At 39.7% G+C, this 14,748-nt stretch overlaps 1 protein-coding gene across 7 annotated transcripts in view; it reads left to right on the plus strand.

Moving 5' to 3' along the window:
* ATP6V0A1 (ATPase H+ transporting V0 subunit a1) overlaps positions 1–14,748 on the plus strand; it is a 77,566-nt gene that overhangs the window by 27,528 nt on the left and 35,290 nt on the right. For 4 of the 7 annotated variants that reach the window (XM_083146912.1, XM_083146919.1, XM_083146915.1 and 1 more), the window contains exons 6-14: positions 398–504; positions 4,595–4,721; positions 8,844–8,926; positions 9,960–10,053; positions 11,238–11,450; positions 11,607–11,757; positions 11,869–12,008; positions 13,366–13,529; positions 14,157–14,247. In XM_083146912.1, the coding sequence (XP_083003038.1) occupies positions 398–504; positions 4,595–4,721; positions 8,844–8,926; positions 9,960–10,053; positions 11,238–11,450; positions 11,607–11,757; positions 11,869–12,008; positions 13,366–13,529; positions 14,157–14,247 (1,170 nt within the window). The remainder of the gene's footprint in view (positions 1–397; positions 505–4,594; positions 4,722–8,843; positions 8,927–9,959; positions 10,054–11,237; positions 11,451–11,606; positions 11,758–11,868; positions 12,009–13,365; positions 13,530–14,156; positions 14,248–14,748) is intronic. The other 3 variants (XM_083146917.1, XM_083146913.1, XM_083146918.1) reach the window with 1 other exon arrangement.

Here is a 14,748-nt window from a genome sequence, read left to right on the forward strand (position 1 = left end):
TTTTTGTCTGCAGGGAACATTATTTCTTCCAGGGTCTATGTATTTATGCAAGACAACTTGTTTAGCTCTTTAAATAGTTTTATGATGGGTTTTCAATATGAGTTAGCAGTGACATTTCAAAAGGCAATTAAGTACCTTTACATTAAAGGCCTGTCAGATTTTCTATCACTGAGGTGGGAGTACCGTTAATGATCTTTCACACGTCTTTCAGCAAATAATGATGTTAGTCTGCACTGCTTTCAGCATTTGCTTAAGGGGTTACTGCATTTATACATAGACCTCTCCCCCCTCCTTATCTCTGTGTACCCTTTCTGCCTGGCTCTCATGCTTAACACCACATGGCTCCCTGCATGCCACTAACTGCTTTGATTAGTTATTAATTGGTTTGTGAATTCAGGCTCAATTGCATCATCATCAGCAGATGGCGGATCCTGACCTACTGGAGGAGTCCTCATCACTCTTGGAGCCAAGTGAGATTGGAAGAGGAGCCCCACTGAGACTTGGGTACAATAAAGACTTTAGACCTTTTATCATCTTCAGTATTATAGCATGGTTGTCTTACCATTTACAAACACGCAGGCATGTAACGTCCACAAAATACAAGCTGGTCCATTTAACAAAATGTAACTTTATTCACAAAATATACTCTTAATAAATGCCTCTGTTTGAAAACACATACACATGCATTTATCCTCTCTGTTAACCTAAAAAATGGCTTCTTCCGTGAATAAGTTCATAAATGGGAAGTTTGCACATAATACTTGATCTGCTGAAACTGCTTTATGCAGCCGCCCACCTGAGTGCTGCAAATGCACCGAGCACCATGCCAGTTGTACCTTCATCAGGTGCCGTAGCGTAGGCGTCAGTTTATCGGTTGGTTTGCAACGCTGCCAGTTTTCAAGAACTTCTAAATAACTTTTGAACTAGAGATGAGCAGGTACGGTTCCCAAAGATCCGACCCCCCCCCCCCCCTTCCCTCCAGAACTTACCTGATCCGAGACAGCTCGCTCATTCTTTTTTTTTTGTATAGTGTGCTGAACAATTCCAGGGGTGCTGCTAAATGTGCCGTATCAAGCCAGGGGTGCTGCCAATTGTGCTGTATAATGCCAGGAGTGCCGCCGTGTGTCGTATATATAATTTTAGGGATGCTGTCTTGTGTGTTGTAGAAGTTCAGCGGTGCTGCCATTTTAAGTCTGCCACATAGGTCCAGCGATGCTGCCGTATAAGTCCAGCAGTTGTGCCCTGTGCTGCCGTATAAAGCTGTCACATAAGTCCAGCTGTGCTGCCGTATAAGTCCATTGCCGTAGAAGTCCATTGGGTTTACGGTCATTAGGTCAACCCATACCCATATTAGGTTGACATTCATTGGGTCAGCCACCGAAAGGTCAACGTGGCTAAGGTGCATGGGGTTGGACGTATAGGTCTTCCATATAATTCCAGTGTTGCTGCCGTGTAAGTCTGCAGAATAAGTCCAGTGTTGGTTTTCCTCTGCCCTATCAGTCCAGGGCTGCTGCTGCCTGTCTGCTGTGCAGTGTAAAATATTAGTTAGATGGTGTAGACAGACTGGAGTACAATCCGGACACATTTGGTATAAGAGGAGACCGTCAACTGAAGATGCGGTCTGTAATCCTGATGGAAGACTAAGGGGGGTATTCAATCCCACCAGTGAAAGTCCGAATTGTCGAGCATTTGTTTTTCTTGTTTTGCTCGACATGAATATTTAGCTCGACAAGTCGAGTTCTCGCCTATTCAAACTGTAATTTCAATCCCACCAGTAACAGTCCGAATTGTCGAGCATTTGCATTTGTTTTTCTCATTTTGCTAACTGAAAATTTAGCTCGACAAGTCGAGTTCTTCCCTGCTCGACAAGTCGAGTTCTCCCCTAGAGAGGAAAGTGGCAATTGTCAGAGATAGGCTTAATTTTTATAGTCAATTATATAAAAGTAGATATCTTGTTAAAAATGAAAATTCTCCTATAAAAACCATTTCCAAATCAGCAGACTGCACAATGCTGGTATCTCCCTGAAGTCTCAGTACAGGTCATGAGAGCTCTGAGGTAAATTGCAATGCATTGCATTGTAGAAGTAAACAAAAGAATGGCAACAAACAAACATTGTATCCTGAGTAATTCTACCCCAGCATGGATACAAGGGACCTAAACATAGGTGTTTGATCAAACCAGAAGTAGACATAAATAGACATGTATACAGAAGACTTTCAATGGGCAAAATGCAGCACAGTGAACATGAAAGGTGAGCAGAAAAAAAAAATAATACTTCTTATATGCCAAATGGAATAATTTAAACAAATGCGTAATAATACAAGCTGAAAACTGATGCTGACAATGGAATAATGGGTTAAAGCATACCATATAAACATGCAGCAAATGTAAAGTTAATCAAAAGAGGAATATTTAGCAAAATATCACAAAGACAGAAGTCAAGATAAGCACTACAAACATTAGTACAATCCTGCATATACATTTAACACAATTTATGAACATGCAACAAGAGAAACTCCCTTGTCACGACAGAAATAATTGTCGAGTTAAATTTGAGGGAAGAGTGATTTCAAACAGTCGAGGTCAGGTGTACTCTTTGACATTGAATAGGCTGCAGGAATTATCTCGGCAGATTTTACCCAAAATAACTCGACAAGTCGAGTTATGTTCAACTCGACAGTCGAGCAAACCGAAAACCAAATCAGGCGAGCTCTGCTCAACAAGTCGAGAAAACTAGACAATGAATAGGCGACCTCATAAATAACCAACCTCTCGTCGAGAAAACAACAAAGCTCGACAAAAATAAGGAGCTCGACAGACATTGAATACCCCCCTAAAGCCATAAACACAGGCCAAGGCCTTAGCCTTTCCCTGCCAGTTCATGACATTGGCAGCTTGTTTTGTCCTCACTGTCCTCTTCCTGTTGCCTCCTCTCATAATGTGCAAAGTAATCAAATATGGAGGTGGTATGTTTGTAGCTAGCGATGATTCGTAGACTTGGTGACCTTTTTCTAGGGGGACCACCTGTCGCTGAAATTATGTTTTTTTTTAAACTAGGCATTTCTTGTGTAAACAACATAATGACCATTCCATTGTGCACCTCTTTTGTTTGCAATATGTGCTCTTTGGAGCATTGCCAGCTTGTTTTCTGGAGGCCCAAACAAACCAACAACGCTGTGACTTAATCTCACACCTGTTTATTCATAATCCAGTATGTCTTCATTAGCTCAGCCTTCTATGAGCATCCATTTTTCTTCATTAGCTCTTCCTCCTCGTCTTTGCCAGCTCCTGCTACGACAGTGACATTCTCACACCTGCCCATATCATACTTCAGGATGTCTTTGTCAGCAAGGCTATGAGCATCAATTTTTCATCCTCAGCTCCTCCTCCTTGTCTTTGGACTACAAAGACGGAGTCAACATTATCTCCTTCATAGCACCTGCAATCTCCACCGCCAATATCTTTTTTTTCCAGAAGGACAATTCCATCTTGCACCTCTTTTATTTGCATCATGTGCTCTTTGGAGCATTTTTTGGCATAGTTTTGTCTGTCACTGCAGTGCCACTCCTAGATGTGCCATGTGCTTGTGCTGCCCACTTGTGATTAGCTTAGTCATCCAGCTACCTCGATGCAACATTTTGGCCTAAAAACAATATTGTGAGGTGTTCAGAATAGACTGGAATGAATGATATTGAGGATAATCATACTGTAGCAACAAAGAAAAAAACCCAAACCTGTAATTTTAGCAAATATTATGACTCTTTCCCCCCCCCCCTCAAAAAAAAAAAGATTCAAAACCAGAACCCAGAAGGGTGGTTTTGGCTAAGCCAATTCAGATTCAAAACACGAACAGAGATCCAGATCCTAAACCAAAACACAAACCCGAAAAGTGTCTGTGCACATCCTTATTATGTGTGTGCGATCTTGCCCATGTTTACATTGCAACCTTCCCACAGCTTCCTGATCTGACAATTGGAATGATTTATATATAGTACATTATTATTTTGAACAAAGGCATTCTTGAAGGGTATTTGGAAAATTATAAAATGTTCAATAAATATATGTGCAGCGCATTTTGTGAATACAGTTGCGTTTATTTGCAACTGTGTTATTGCCTGAGTTCTGTATAAAGGATATTGGGCCTCCCTTTACATGTCTCCTGATACATAACTTTCACCTTCTCTGAGTATTCAGAGATCAAAACTGAAACCTCTCTCCTCCTCCCAATACATAGATGTAATGACATGAATTTATCACCTCATCCTAATACATAGACATTGAAATGTATCTCTCACCTCCTAATTAATTTATAGACCTCATGACATGTACTGCTCACATCCTAATACATAGGCACCAGAACAGGTACCGGTCACCTCTACTTAATACATACAGACCTAGTGACAGGTGCCTATCACCTCCAACTAACACACAAACATCTGGATCAGTACCTCTCGTCTCCGCCTAATAAGCAGACATCCTCCTCATTCACAGCAATCATGTCATGCCTCATTGCTACCTAATACCTCAACTCCTAATACACCGGAGTCTAGAAAATACTAATGACCTGAACTGCACTATTTGTACCTTTTTCAGTTTTGTGGCTGGTGTGATTAATCGTGAAAGAATTCCCACCTTTGAGAGGATGTTATGGCGAGTTTGCCGTGGTAATGTGTTCCTGAGACAAGCGGAAATTGAAAACCCATTGGAAGATCCAGTGACTGTAAGATAACTTTCTCTACTTGTATCATGTAACTAATGAATATTTTGTTAGTCGTTTCTTTATTGCAGGAAATTGAGGATTGTAGCGCTGGAGCTTTCAGCTAATACACCCGCTGTCCATACTATAGACCATGATTGTATGAGATATTATGATTTTTATCCATCATTTATAAATTGCTTGCATAATACATTGTACACACACGAACAAACAAACAAACAAAAAGCACACCACATCATATGAAGCAGACGATAAAGAGGTTTGCAGAGTATAATTTGGAGTTGTTGATGGAGCATTATATGTCTACTGTATGGCAGTAGCACAAACATCCCAAATAATAAAACAGCAATATATATTTTGCCTTTTGGGCATCTACCAGTGGGAAGTACAGCTGGAATAAGGAGAGATCATCATAGTTGAGATACGAGACCTAACCTATTTATTGTTGAACTGATATTGATACTGCCCTGCCAGTGTCGGACTGAGGCATGAAGGGCCCACCATTTGAATAAAGCTGTAGAGGCCCATACCTGAGATGCTTGAACAACCATTAAAGAAGACGCAACCAGCAGACAACATGGATTCTGCAGTGCCTGGACCTATATGTTTTAATCCAGCTGCTAAATTTGATTTGGAGGAAGGAGGATCTTGGTGTAGTTTCTATTGATATAAACCGGCACTTATGTTTGTCCATGTTCCTGCTATGCCAGGTAACTGGTCTTCTAATTGAGTATCGATAAATGTGGCCCACCAGAGATTTCCCCCTGTACTTCTGTGGGTCAGTCTGACCCTGTGTCCAGTACTCACAGCTAGTTAATTTCCAAGCCACCTATTGCTAGTCAAAGTAAACTTAGCCGACTGAAAGTGTTTTGATTTAATAGTAAATATAAGTAATTGGCCCATGATTCTTCTGTAATAACTCCTACACCAGTGGTCAGGGAACAGGGGTAAATTGCCCCAAATGGGGTAAAAATTAAATCCCTGGTGATAATGGATGGAGTCACAGCCGCTTATGCATAAGAATCTATATGCATGCCCGGCTGTGTTTCGGCAGCGCGACAGTCCATTACCCCCAGGAATTTTATTTCATTGCATATAAAATCTATATATTATGTAGATTCTATATCAGGCCTGGCTAACCTGTGGCTCTCCAGATGTTGTGAAACTACAAATCCTATCATGCCTTGCCACAGTTTTGCTATAAGGTAGCATTAAAACTGTGGCAAGGCATGCTGGGATTTGTAGTTTGACAACATCTGGAGAGCCACAGGTTGGCCAGGCCTGATCTATATGCATGCCCGGCTGTGTGTGTTACAGTACTGTAGTGTACAAGGACCTGACGCAGTGCGTTAGGCCCTTGTGTGTAACTCGCTTCCCTGCGTGATGCCCCGGGCCCACCTCCAAGTCCGCCCACTTCTTCAGAGTCGATTATTTGCTGTATACCCATCGCTAGTCTAGGGGAAAAAATGTGCACAGACTGTCACTATATCATCTTGAAATACTGACACTAATAATTGCCTGGACGTCACATTATCAATGGCTATACTACACAGCCTGGCAGCCATTGATGATTACCATCATCATCTGCTGCCAGGCTGTGTACTGTACTAGCAGAGGGGTACAGTACAATTATATGATTTCCTTTCAAATCAAGGGGGTAACGTCGGAGTAAATATATTTTGGAGTAAAAGGTAAAAAAGTTAGCTGACCCTTGTCCTTCATATTTCCACTGGTGTATAGAGGTATAACTTAATGAGCTTAGTATCTTGGTCCTTGTATAGCAAAAAGATGATTTGCGCTACTGTACTGTGAAGTATGTTTTTTCAAAAAGAGCTATTCTGCCATCTAGATTCTGGATATAGTTCTTTTAATACCACTTCTCTCTGTGTATTAATTTGTGAAAAGCCTTCCTTTCCCATTGAAGAGCCCTTCCCCTAAACTAAACCTGTAAGAATGTTTACAATTGTCATTCTGTCAGCCAGTGATCAGTTGCATAGTAAGAAACTGTAGTTGGATGGTTGCTGTTATACCGACCCCTACCTTTGTACTGTATGTGGCATAATGACTGCTCGGCTGTCCTTTCTCCGGTAATATTATATTCTCCATTGTGCAGCCAAGGAAGTGCTTTTTGAGTGAGATCAGTCCCCACTGATTAACAAACTGACTTCCTTACTCATATCACAATACCCAGCACACAAACACAGGAAGGCCTTCTGTCTATCTACTCTAAGACAGCTGTGCTATGGATTCCCTATTCTCTTGCGCTCTTCAACATGACAGCCTGTTTTGATTTTATTTGAATGATGTGTTCCTGTTTGGCGATTGGTTTTAGAGGTATCCACCGGCACCTTTATCCAGTTTTCACTAAGCATGCAGAACGTTGCTTGAAGGAAGAATAATCTTCCCAGAAAGCTTTGTTATATACATTCTAATGGCCATGTTTAGGTGGGTATCACATGAAAATTTGAAAGCTAACAAATATCAAGACTGATATTATCTTTTCTTAAAATTTTTAGTCCAAATATGCTATTTTGTTTATATACTCCCAATAAATGCAAACTGTGTATATTAATGTATGAGAGATGACAACACCTTCTCTCATGACCGTAATATGCAGCAATTGGCAAGATGCATTTCCAAATACTGCTGGAACTTCTGATCTGAAATGTACAATGAATGCTATATTGTATCTGCTTATTCATAATTAGAATTCACATTTTGTTTTAAAATATTCAATTTTTCTACATCACTTGGGTTTTAGATTTAATTCAAAGCAAATTCAGGGTCTGATTGTACAGTTATATTTTCATTATGGCCCTGTTGTTCAGAAGTCGCCAACCTCTTACTTTGGCCAGAAAACCAAATGCTCTCTCAATGAGTCATTGTACTTATACTGCTTATCTACAGAGAACATTCGGTGGGCAGTGCTCGTAGCCAGAGCCAAATCACATCTTTCTGTTGTGTGTATTGGACAGCCTGACTTTGAAGATAAGACTTGGCACTTGGCCACATTTCATTTGCTTGGCCACTATACACATGTACACACTGATCTGCATCTAACGGTTCATTTGTGACCGCGGAAGTATGGCAGGTCACGATATGTGGCAACACGTTTGCCAGCTAACCTAATGCAGAAGAGAATATTACAGAACTACAGGTTGACTATCTCTTATCCAAAATGCTCGGGACCAGAAGAATTCTGTATAACGGATTATTCCGTATTTCAGAATATTTTTAGATTTCAATGATGAATCTGGAGGTATCTTGCATTTATGTTGCACACATGAAATACTCACAAATATATATTTCATTGGTGCATAAAACAAGGTTTCAAAACATGAAACCAAGTTTGTGTACCATTTCAGATACTGATGCCAAGTAATCATTTTCTTGTAGATATTTAGTGCCAGTTCCATATCATGTCCTTAGTAGTGCTGTTGCAGATGTCCCCAGTAGTGCTTTTAGCAACAACAAAAAAATATATATATATTTTTTCCACTTTTTGGAATGTATGGTTTTCTGAATAATTTGGATAACTGATATTTGGATAAGGGATAGTCAAAATGTATTGCTTTATGGTTGGTAAGGCTGTATCATCTCAACCAGCAACAACCAACTCAACCATTGAAACAGTCGAACATCCTTAAAATGTATTAAGAAAGCACAAAAAATAGTATGATACACATATACTTAAACCATTGTGTGATATTTATGTTTACTCGGCTTCTTTTTTTAAAACAAACAAAAGAAAAAACAGTTTGGAGCTTTCAGAATACTCCCCAATTTGAATAAAAATGCCATATGTACCGTAGTTAAAAGCCGTAGCACCACAAATATTGGGGAGGATAAAGCAACATATCACGGTTATTAGCAATCAAACGCTTGTGTTTTTCCACATCCTTTATGTATTCGTATAGGACTGTTTGATATGGCTACACACGAATAGGCTTTGGCACTTCTATTTTGCACCTAAGAAATGTATACATACATAGTAAACATACAGCATTAGTAGCAGATATTATTATTATGATATAATTTTTGTTATTATTACTTGTGTAACAAAAATATCTCACCAATTCCAGTGGCTCTGTGTATGCTTAATTTCTGTGTACTTAAATCTCACAGGGGGACAGTGTTCATAAATCAGTCTTTATCATATTCTTCCAAGGGGACCAGCTAAAGAACAGAGTGAAAAAGATCTGTGAAGGGTAAGAGGATCTTTAATAATATACTGTACATGTCTTGTATCAGCCTGTACAATAATGTCTTGATTCATATGGTTTTATTTTGAGGAGCATTAAATGTTGATTCTGACTGCCCAAACGTTTCCAGCAGTCAGAATATCGGCCAATGAGGATAAAATCTGACCGTTGTCAAATCGAGGAATCGGCAATCCAGCAGCAATTTTTGACCATGCAGGTTCAACTTTTAAAAAGTTGAATCTGCACAGCCTTTAATGCGTCCTAAATGGCCACATTGAATAGATGGGTGCCAATCTTTCCGACTGATGGAATTATTGGCACGCATTGAATACCAAAAGTGTCCTACTGTGTTTAAAATATATAGATGATAGGTGTTCAGGTTACGTGGGAACTCCAGGCATTAGCTAATATTTAACCTTTTCACAGGAAGGGCTTACCTTTCCACCATGCCTGGAGTTTTAGTCCTTGATTCTAAATAATGCTTAATTTTAAGTAATACTCATGATTTAAAATAATGCCAGGAAGGTTTCAGTGACCCTGTGCACCCACAGCCAGGATTTCATCTCCACCATGCCACCGCTATGTCTGGAAATGTCATCATTAAGTCTTGTGCCCATATTAAAGTTCAGTAGCGTTGATTGAGGTCTCGAACCACCTCCAAGACAAAAAATCCCATCCAGAAAGGAGGGGAGACCATGGGGTAGCACTCTCTGTATTACCTCAGGTAGGCAGCATCGCCTGGTATTGTGGGAACTGTTAGCGTCAATCACGCAAACCAGGGAAAAGCTGATGTTACATCATTTCTTGGTGATCTTGTTTGTCAAAAAAAACTATGTTTTGCTGCATATTTAGTTCAGCAAAACTGCACCATGATAAAAAAAAATGTCACATTTGTGTTCTGGAATGTGGAAGGAGAGAGTGATGTGTATTACTGTAACTTTCATCTTTATAATTTTATGCTTAATACATCTATTTATATATCCTTTTGTATGTAGCTTGGCCACTACGTTTCATGTTCTAATTCTCATACTGTACTCAGATTCCGAGCTTCGCTCTATCCTTGCCCAGAGACACCACAAGAGCGCAAAGAGATGGCTGCAGGAGTAAACACAAGAATTGATGATCTTCAAATGGTAAAACCTTAAACAAGATTTTTTTTTCTTAAATACACAACTTTCAAAAGACAACTCCATTTTCTTAAAGAGTATACGTTTTTTTTTCTTTTTACAACCCCTTCTAATGGGGGAAGATGGGGTTTATTGAATATATGACTAGCATTGAACATGATTCTTCTAAATATTTTACTAAAACGTGTTAGCCATGGTCTTGATAATTTCATATCCCTCCAGCATTTATCTTACACTTTATCATGATTTAATTATGTCTTAGTTTATACTAAAGAGTAGTCTAATATTTCCTGCTTCTCATCCTCGTCTTATCTTCTTTGGATGAGATTACTCCTTAACAGGGCCTGTTTCTAATAGGCAGCCGCCTAGGGACTCCAGAATCTATCACAAAATTAAGGATGATTCTGAGAGGCATCCTTTTTTTAACTTAATGCATATAGGTGCTGAGCTTCTAAGATGCCACCCCTACACTTTTCACCTGAGGTCCGGTAATTTGGTATTGGTGTGTGTGGGTGGTAGTGGGTAGCTAGGGTGCTGAAAACCTGTCAACCTTGGATAACCACTGGCACTTTCTGTGTAAACATTTTATTTTATTATACTCGTATTTTATGTAGTTCACTATTGTTATTTTCTGAGATTGTTTTGGACCTCTATGCAGAATAAAAGACCACAAATTCAAACTTCTTCTCTAATGGAGCCCACACGCACCGATCCCAGCGTGCGTTGTGGGCTTAACTAGCACACATAGCATCGCATCGTATGCCTTGTGCATGCGATGCTGTGCTAGAAAAAGCGCGCACCCCATCGTACAGCATCGCACCGCCCGCATTGGTGCGTGTGTGGCCTCCTTAAGGTGGATACATTTGTGAGATGTTAGAGAGGTTGAGATTCATGTATTGAAGAGACTCATTATGGGTGTTTGTTTTAAGATAACATATGGTATTCTCCTATCCTTTATTCAGTAGAGAACACATTTTGCTGATCAGTATATGTGGTTTCTTATGGAGAGTACTGGAAGGGCCATGAAAGAAGGTGGCATACAAAGCAAATGGGCAGAGTTCATGCACAAGTATAGCCAACCTCGCCCAGCCATGTCATTGGTAGTTTTATCATTTATTATAAACCGTTGCAGAATAGGAATATGTTTGATGAAGCTCTGTACATTGAGCTGTCTTTGTACTTTTTTTAAGGTCCTCAATCAAACCGAAGACCATCGCCAGCGTGTCCTCCAGGCTGCTGCCAAGACTATACGTGTTTGGTTCATCAAGGTCAGAAAGATGAAAGCCATTTACCATACCCTGAACTTGTGCAACATAGATGTGACCCAGAAGTGTCTGATAGCAGAAGTCTGGTGCCCTGTTGCTGATCTGGATTCCATCCAGTTTGCTCTCCGAAGGGGAACAGTAAGTGTTGTCACACAATTTTCATTGTATACATCCATCATCCCTATTTATGAAGCTTTCAGAATAATATGAAAGTCTATGCGGATATACTTTTTATTGTACTTTCACATATTAAAAAGTTATTCTATACTATAAGTTGACATTTATATCTTTTAGGAACATAGTGGATCAACTGTTCCTTCCATCCTGAACAGGATGCAGACTAACCAGACCCCACCAACATATAACAAGACCAACAAATTCACCTATGGTTTCCAAAACCTAGTAGATGCCTATGGTATTGGTACTTACCGGGAAATAAACCCAGGTAACCCCAGTGCACTAAATTAGTTCAAAATCTGATAACCTTTTTATTGAATTAGCCTCTGGGATTAATCGTCACTCGACTTTTGGTAATGCTTTGTTTCTTCCTTTGTAGCTCCATATACAATCATTACGTTCCCTTTCCTGTTCGCTGTGATGTTTGGTGACTTTGGACATGGCGTACTGATGACACTATTTGCAGTTTGGATGGTCGTGAGAGAGAGCCGGATTCTGTCCCAAAAGACTGATAATGAGGTGTCTACTCTCACACATAGCTAATTAAATATGTGGAAAAAGAATTAACTGAAAATAGAATGCACACTGTAAAATGTGTTTAAAATGATAATTCTATGTAAAACCATGTTCCATGGTCCACATTTTTCGTATTGCAGCACACACTTGACTTTCTACGTTTTAGTTTTGCCTGTACAGCTACTGCTACAGTAGGTAGCCATGACTGACTTTGTATCATGGTTATTACTAGTTATCAGTAAAACATTTTGATCAGTTGGAGGCATGGAGATGCCCACATAAACTTTTTCATGAAATCATACAAAACAGCTGGCACCCCATGGACTTTGTGACTTGCCATAGTCATGCCAACCTCCCTCCAGAATAATTTTTTCGAAATATGCATCTTTTTTGCATTGCATCCAACTCAGTCACTATAGTCGGACAAAAGACAGTTTCAATAAGAGAGACCTGCGCCATTCATCACAATACATATTATATTTAATGTGCAACCTTATACGAAGTCCTTCTCTTCGAAAGTGCTACTCTACTGTGCGTGTGTGTGGCTACGATGTGAATAAGATGGAATACTTGGAAAAACTAGAAATTGCTAGCTGTGGGGTCTCAGCTGCACCAAGCATCTCATTCCATATGGGGTGATATGCTAGGCAACTGCAGAAACATTTGTATTATGTTTGTTAGTAAGGGATTTCCCTATGTTACATCACATCATTCTTCCAGGTCACAGGCCAAGTATATTTTTTAGGGGATGGTTTAAGATCTATCCACCATTTTATCAAGTCTACCTTAAGTTGAATCAATGTGTGTGGATTTTTAAAACTTCTATATATGTCTCAATCTGTATAATGACCATTTTTTTAAGTGTTCTAAGCATGTGTTCTACCGATACATTTAAAAATCATAAATGAATAGTTGTAACTGCATAATGACTTATCTATGTGCAGAGGCTATATCTGGATTGGTTGTCCATAAGAGATTCCTTTCCAATAGCAGAACTTGTTATCAGAGTCCTGGCATTTTGTTATAAGTCCTCTGTCATTCAGTTTTAGTGCTGCTAGACTAGTTTCACCACGGGGAGAGCCAGATAACGCTGAAGGTGGTCTTGGCTATATATTCATGAGGGACAGGAAAAGGAAGTTACAGTACTTGGTCAAATAGATTTTTAATTCAGATAACCCCTTTAACATGTTTGACTTGTATGCTACATTCCTGACTTCCTACTTATTTTTAAGAGTCTTCAATAAGTCCATTCCTAAGGATCATGACATTTTTGGCCAAAAAGGGATCACAACCCTATGTCTGACTTTTTCTATATCTATGCTCATCCTGTATTAACTTTGTTCTTCTGTTTTATTTGCAGCTCTTCAATATGGTATTCAGTGGTAGATATATTATTCTGCTCATGGGGGCCTTCTCTATCTATACTGGCCTCATCTACAACGACTGCTTCTCTAAAGCTCTCAACATGTTTGGTTCCTCTTGGAGTGTGAGACCAATGTTCAACAGTCCAAAGGCCAACTGGACGTGAGTATAGGGTCATATTGTTTCCAAATATAGTACTCAGAGTATATGTATGTAACAATATGTATATGTACACATATATATATTTTGACAAATGCACGCACACTCGCTCATTCTGTAAAAGTGGTGTCTGAGGTGTGCTTGAAGGAGAGAATGGTGGACTGTCAATCACACGGCTCCGGTCCGAGTTTTCAGACCTTCGCAGCCACAGCTGAGAAGTGGGCTGATTGCACTTGAAAGGATTTATACTTTGTTCAGTCTAGTGCTCATTGCGCTGATGCCAAAAAGTGACCAGTTAGTAGGCCAAGTATTCTAGCACTACGGTTTTGGTCTGGCAGTGCCCGGAGGCACTGAGATGCTGCGCATATGGAGCGCTGGGTGGAAGAATGTTTCCATGGTTTTCCATATGAAGTTTTGTTTACTGTCAAGTTGGTTTGTTGCATGTATGACACTGAAAACTGCCCGCCGTGTCTTGTCTTGACTGCACCTTTGTTGCACGTCTTACTTTAATAGAGTATCTAACACTGTATAGAGCTATAGTAAAAATACACTTTTAATGGCATTTTGCAAATACATTTGTATCTTACCTGAAAGTTACTTAGTAGTATTTCTCTATCCCCACTTTTGTAGAGAAGAACTTCTGAAGACAGTGCCAGCTCTGCAGCTTGACCCAGATGTGCCTGGAGTGTTCAATGGACCTTATCCATTTGGCATTGATCCGGTAAAAGACTTACAACTGTACTTTCACAACATAAATAGTCATAGGGGCAGATGTATTAAACCTGGAGAAGTAATAATGTGAAAGGTGATAACAAATCAGCCAATTAGCTCCTAACTGTCAAGGTACAGACTGGGTTTTAAAATGTTCAATGGACCTTATCCATTTGGCATTGATCCGGTAATAGACTTACAACTGTACTTTCACAACATAAATAGTCACCTGGAGAAGTAATAATGTGAAAGGTGATAACAAATCAGCCAATTAGCTCCTAACTGTCAAGGTACAGACTGGGTTTTAAAATGACGTGCTGGTTTTTTATCACTCTTTACTTTATCACTACACCAGGCTTAATATGTCGAAAAACACGGTGGGCAGTTCAATGCTCTCGATTCACTGTGTTTTTCGGCGAATCGGGCTGTTTTCACTCCTTGCATTGAATCTTTTTCAAAAGCGAACAGTGAATGCTGGCCAGTTCTCCATTTCATTCTCACTGCAAGTCGC

The sequence above is a fragment of the Crinia signifera genome, chromosome 6 (assembly GCF_055691185.1).
Source record: "Crinia signifera chromosome 6, ASM5569118v1, whole genome shotgun sequence".
In the NCBI taxonomy this organism is placed as follows: domain Eukaryota; kingdom Metazoa; phylum Chordata; class Amphibia; order Anura; family Myobatrachidae; genus Crinia; species Crinia signifera.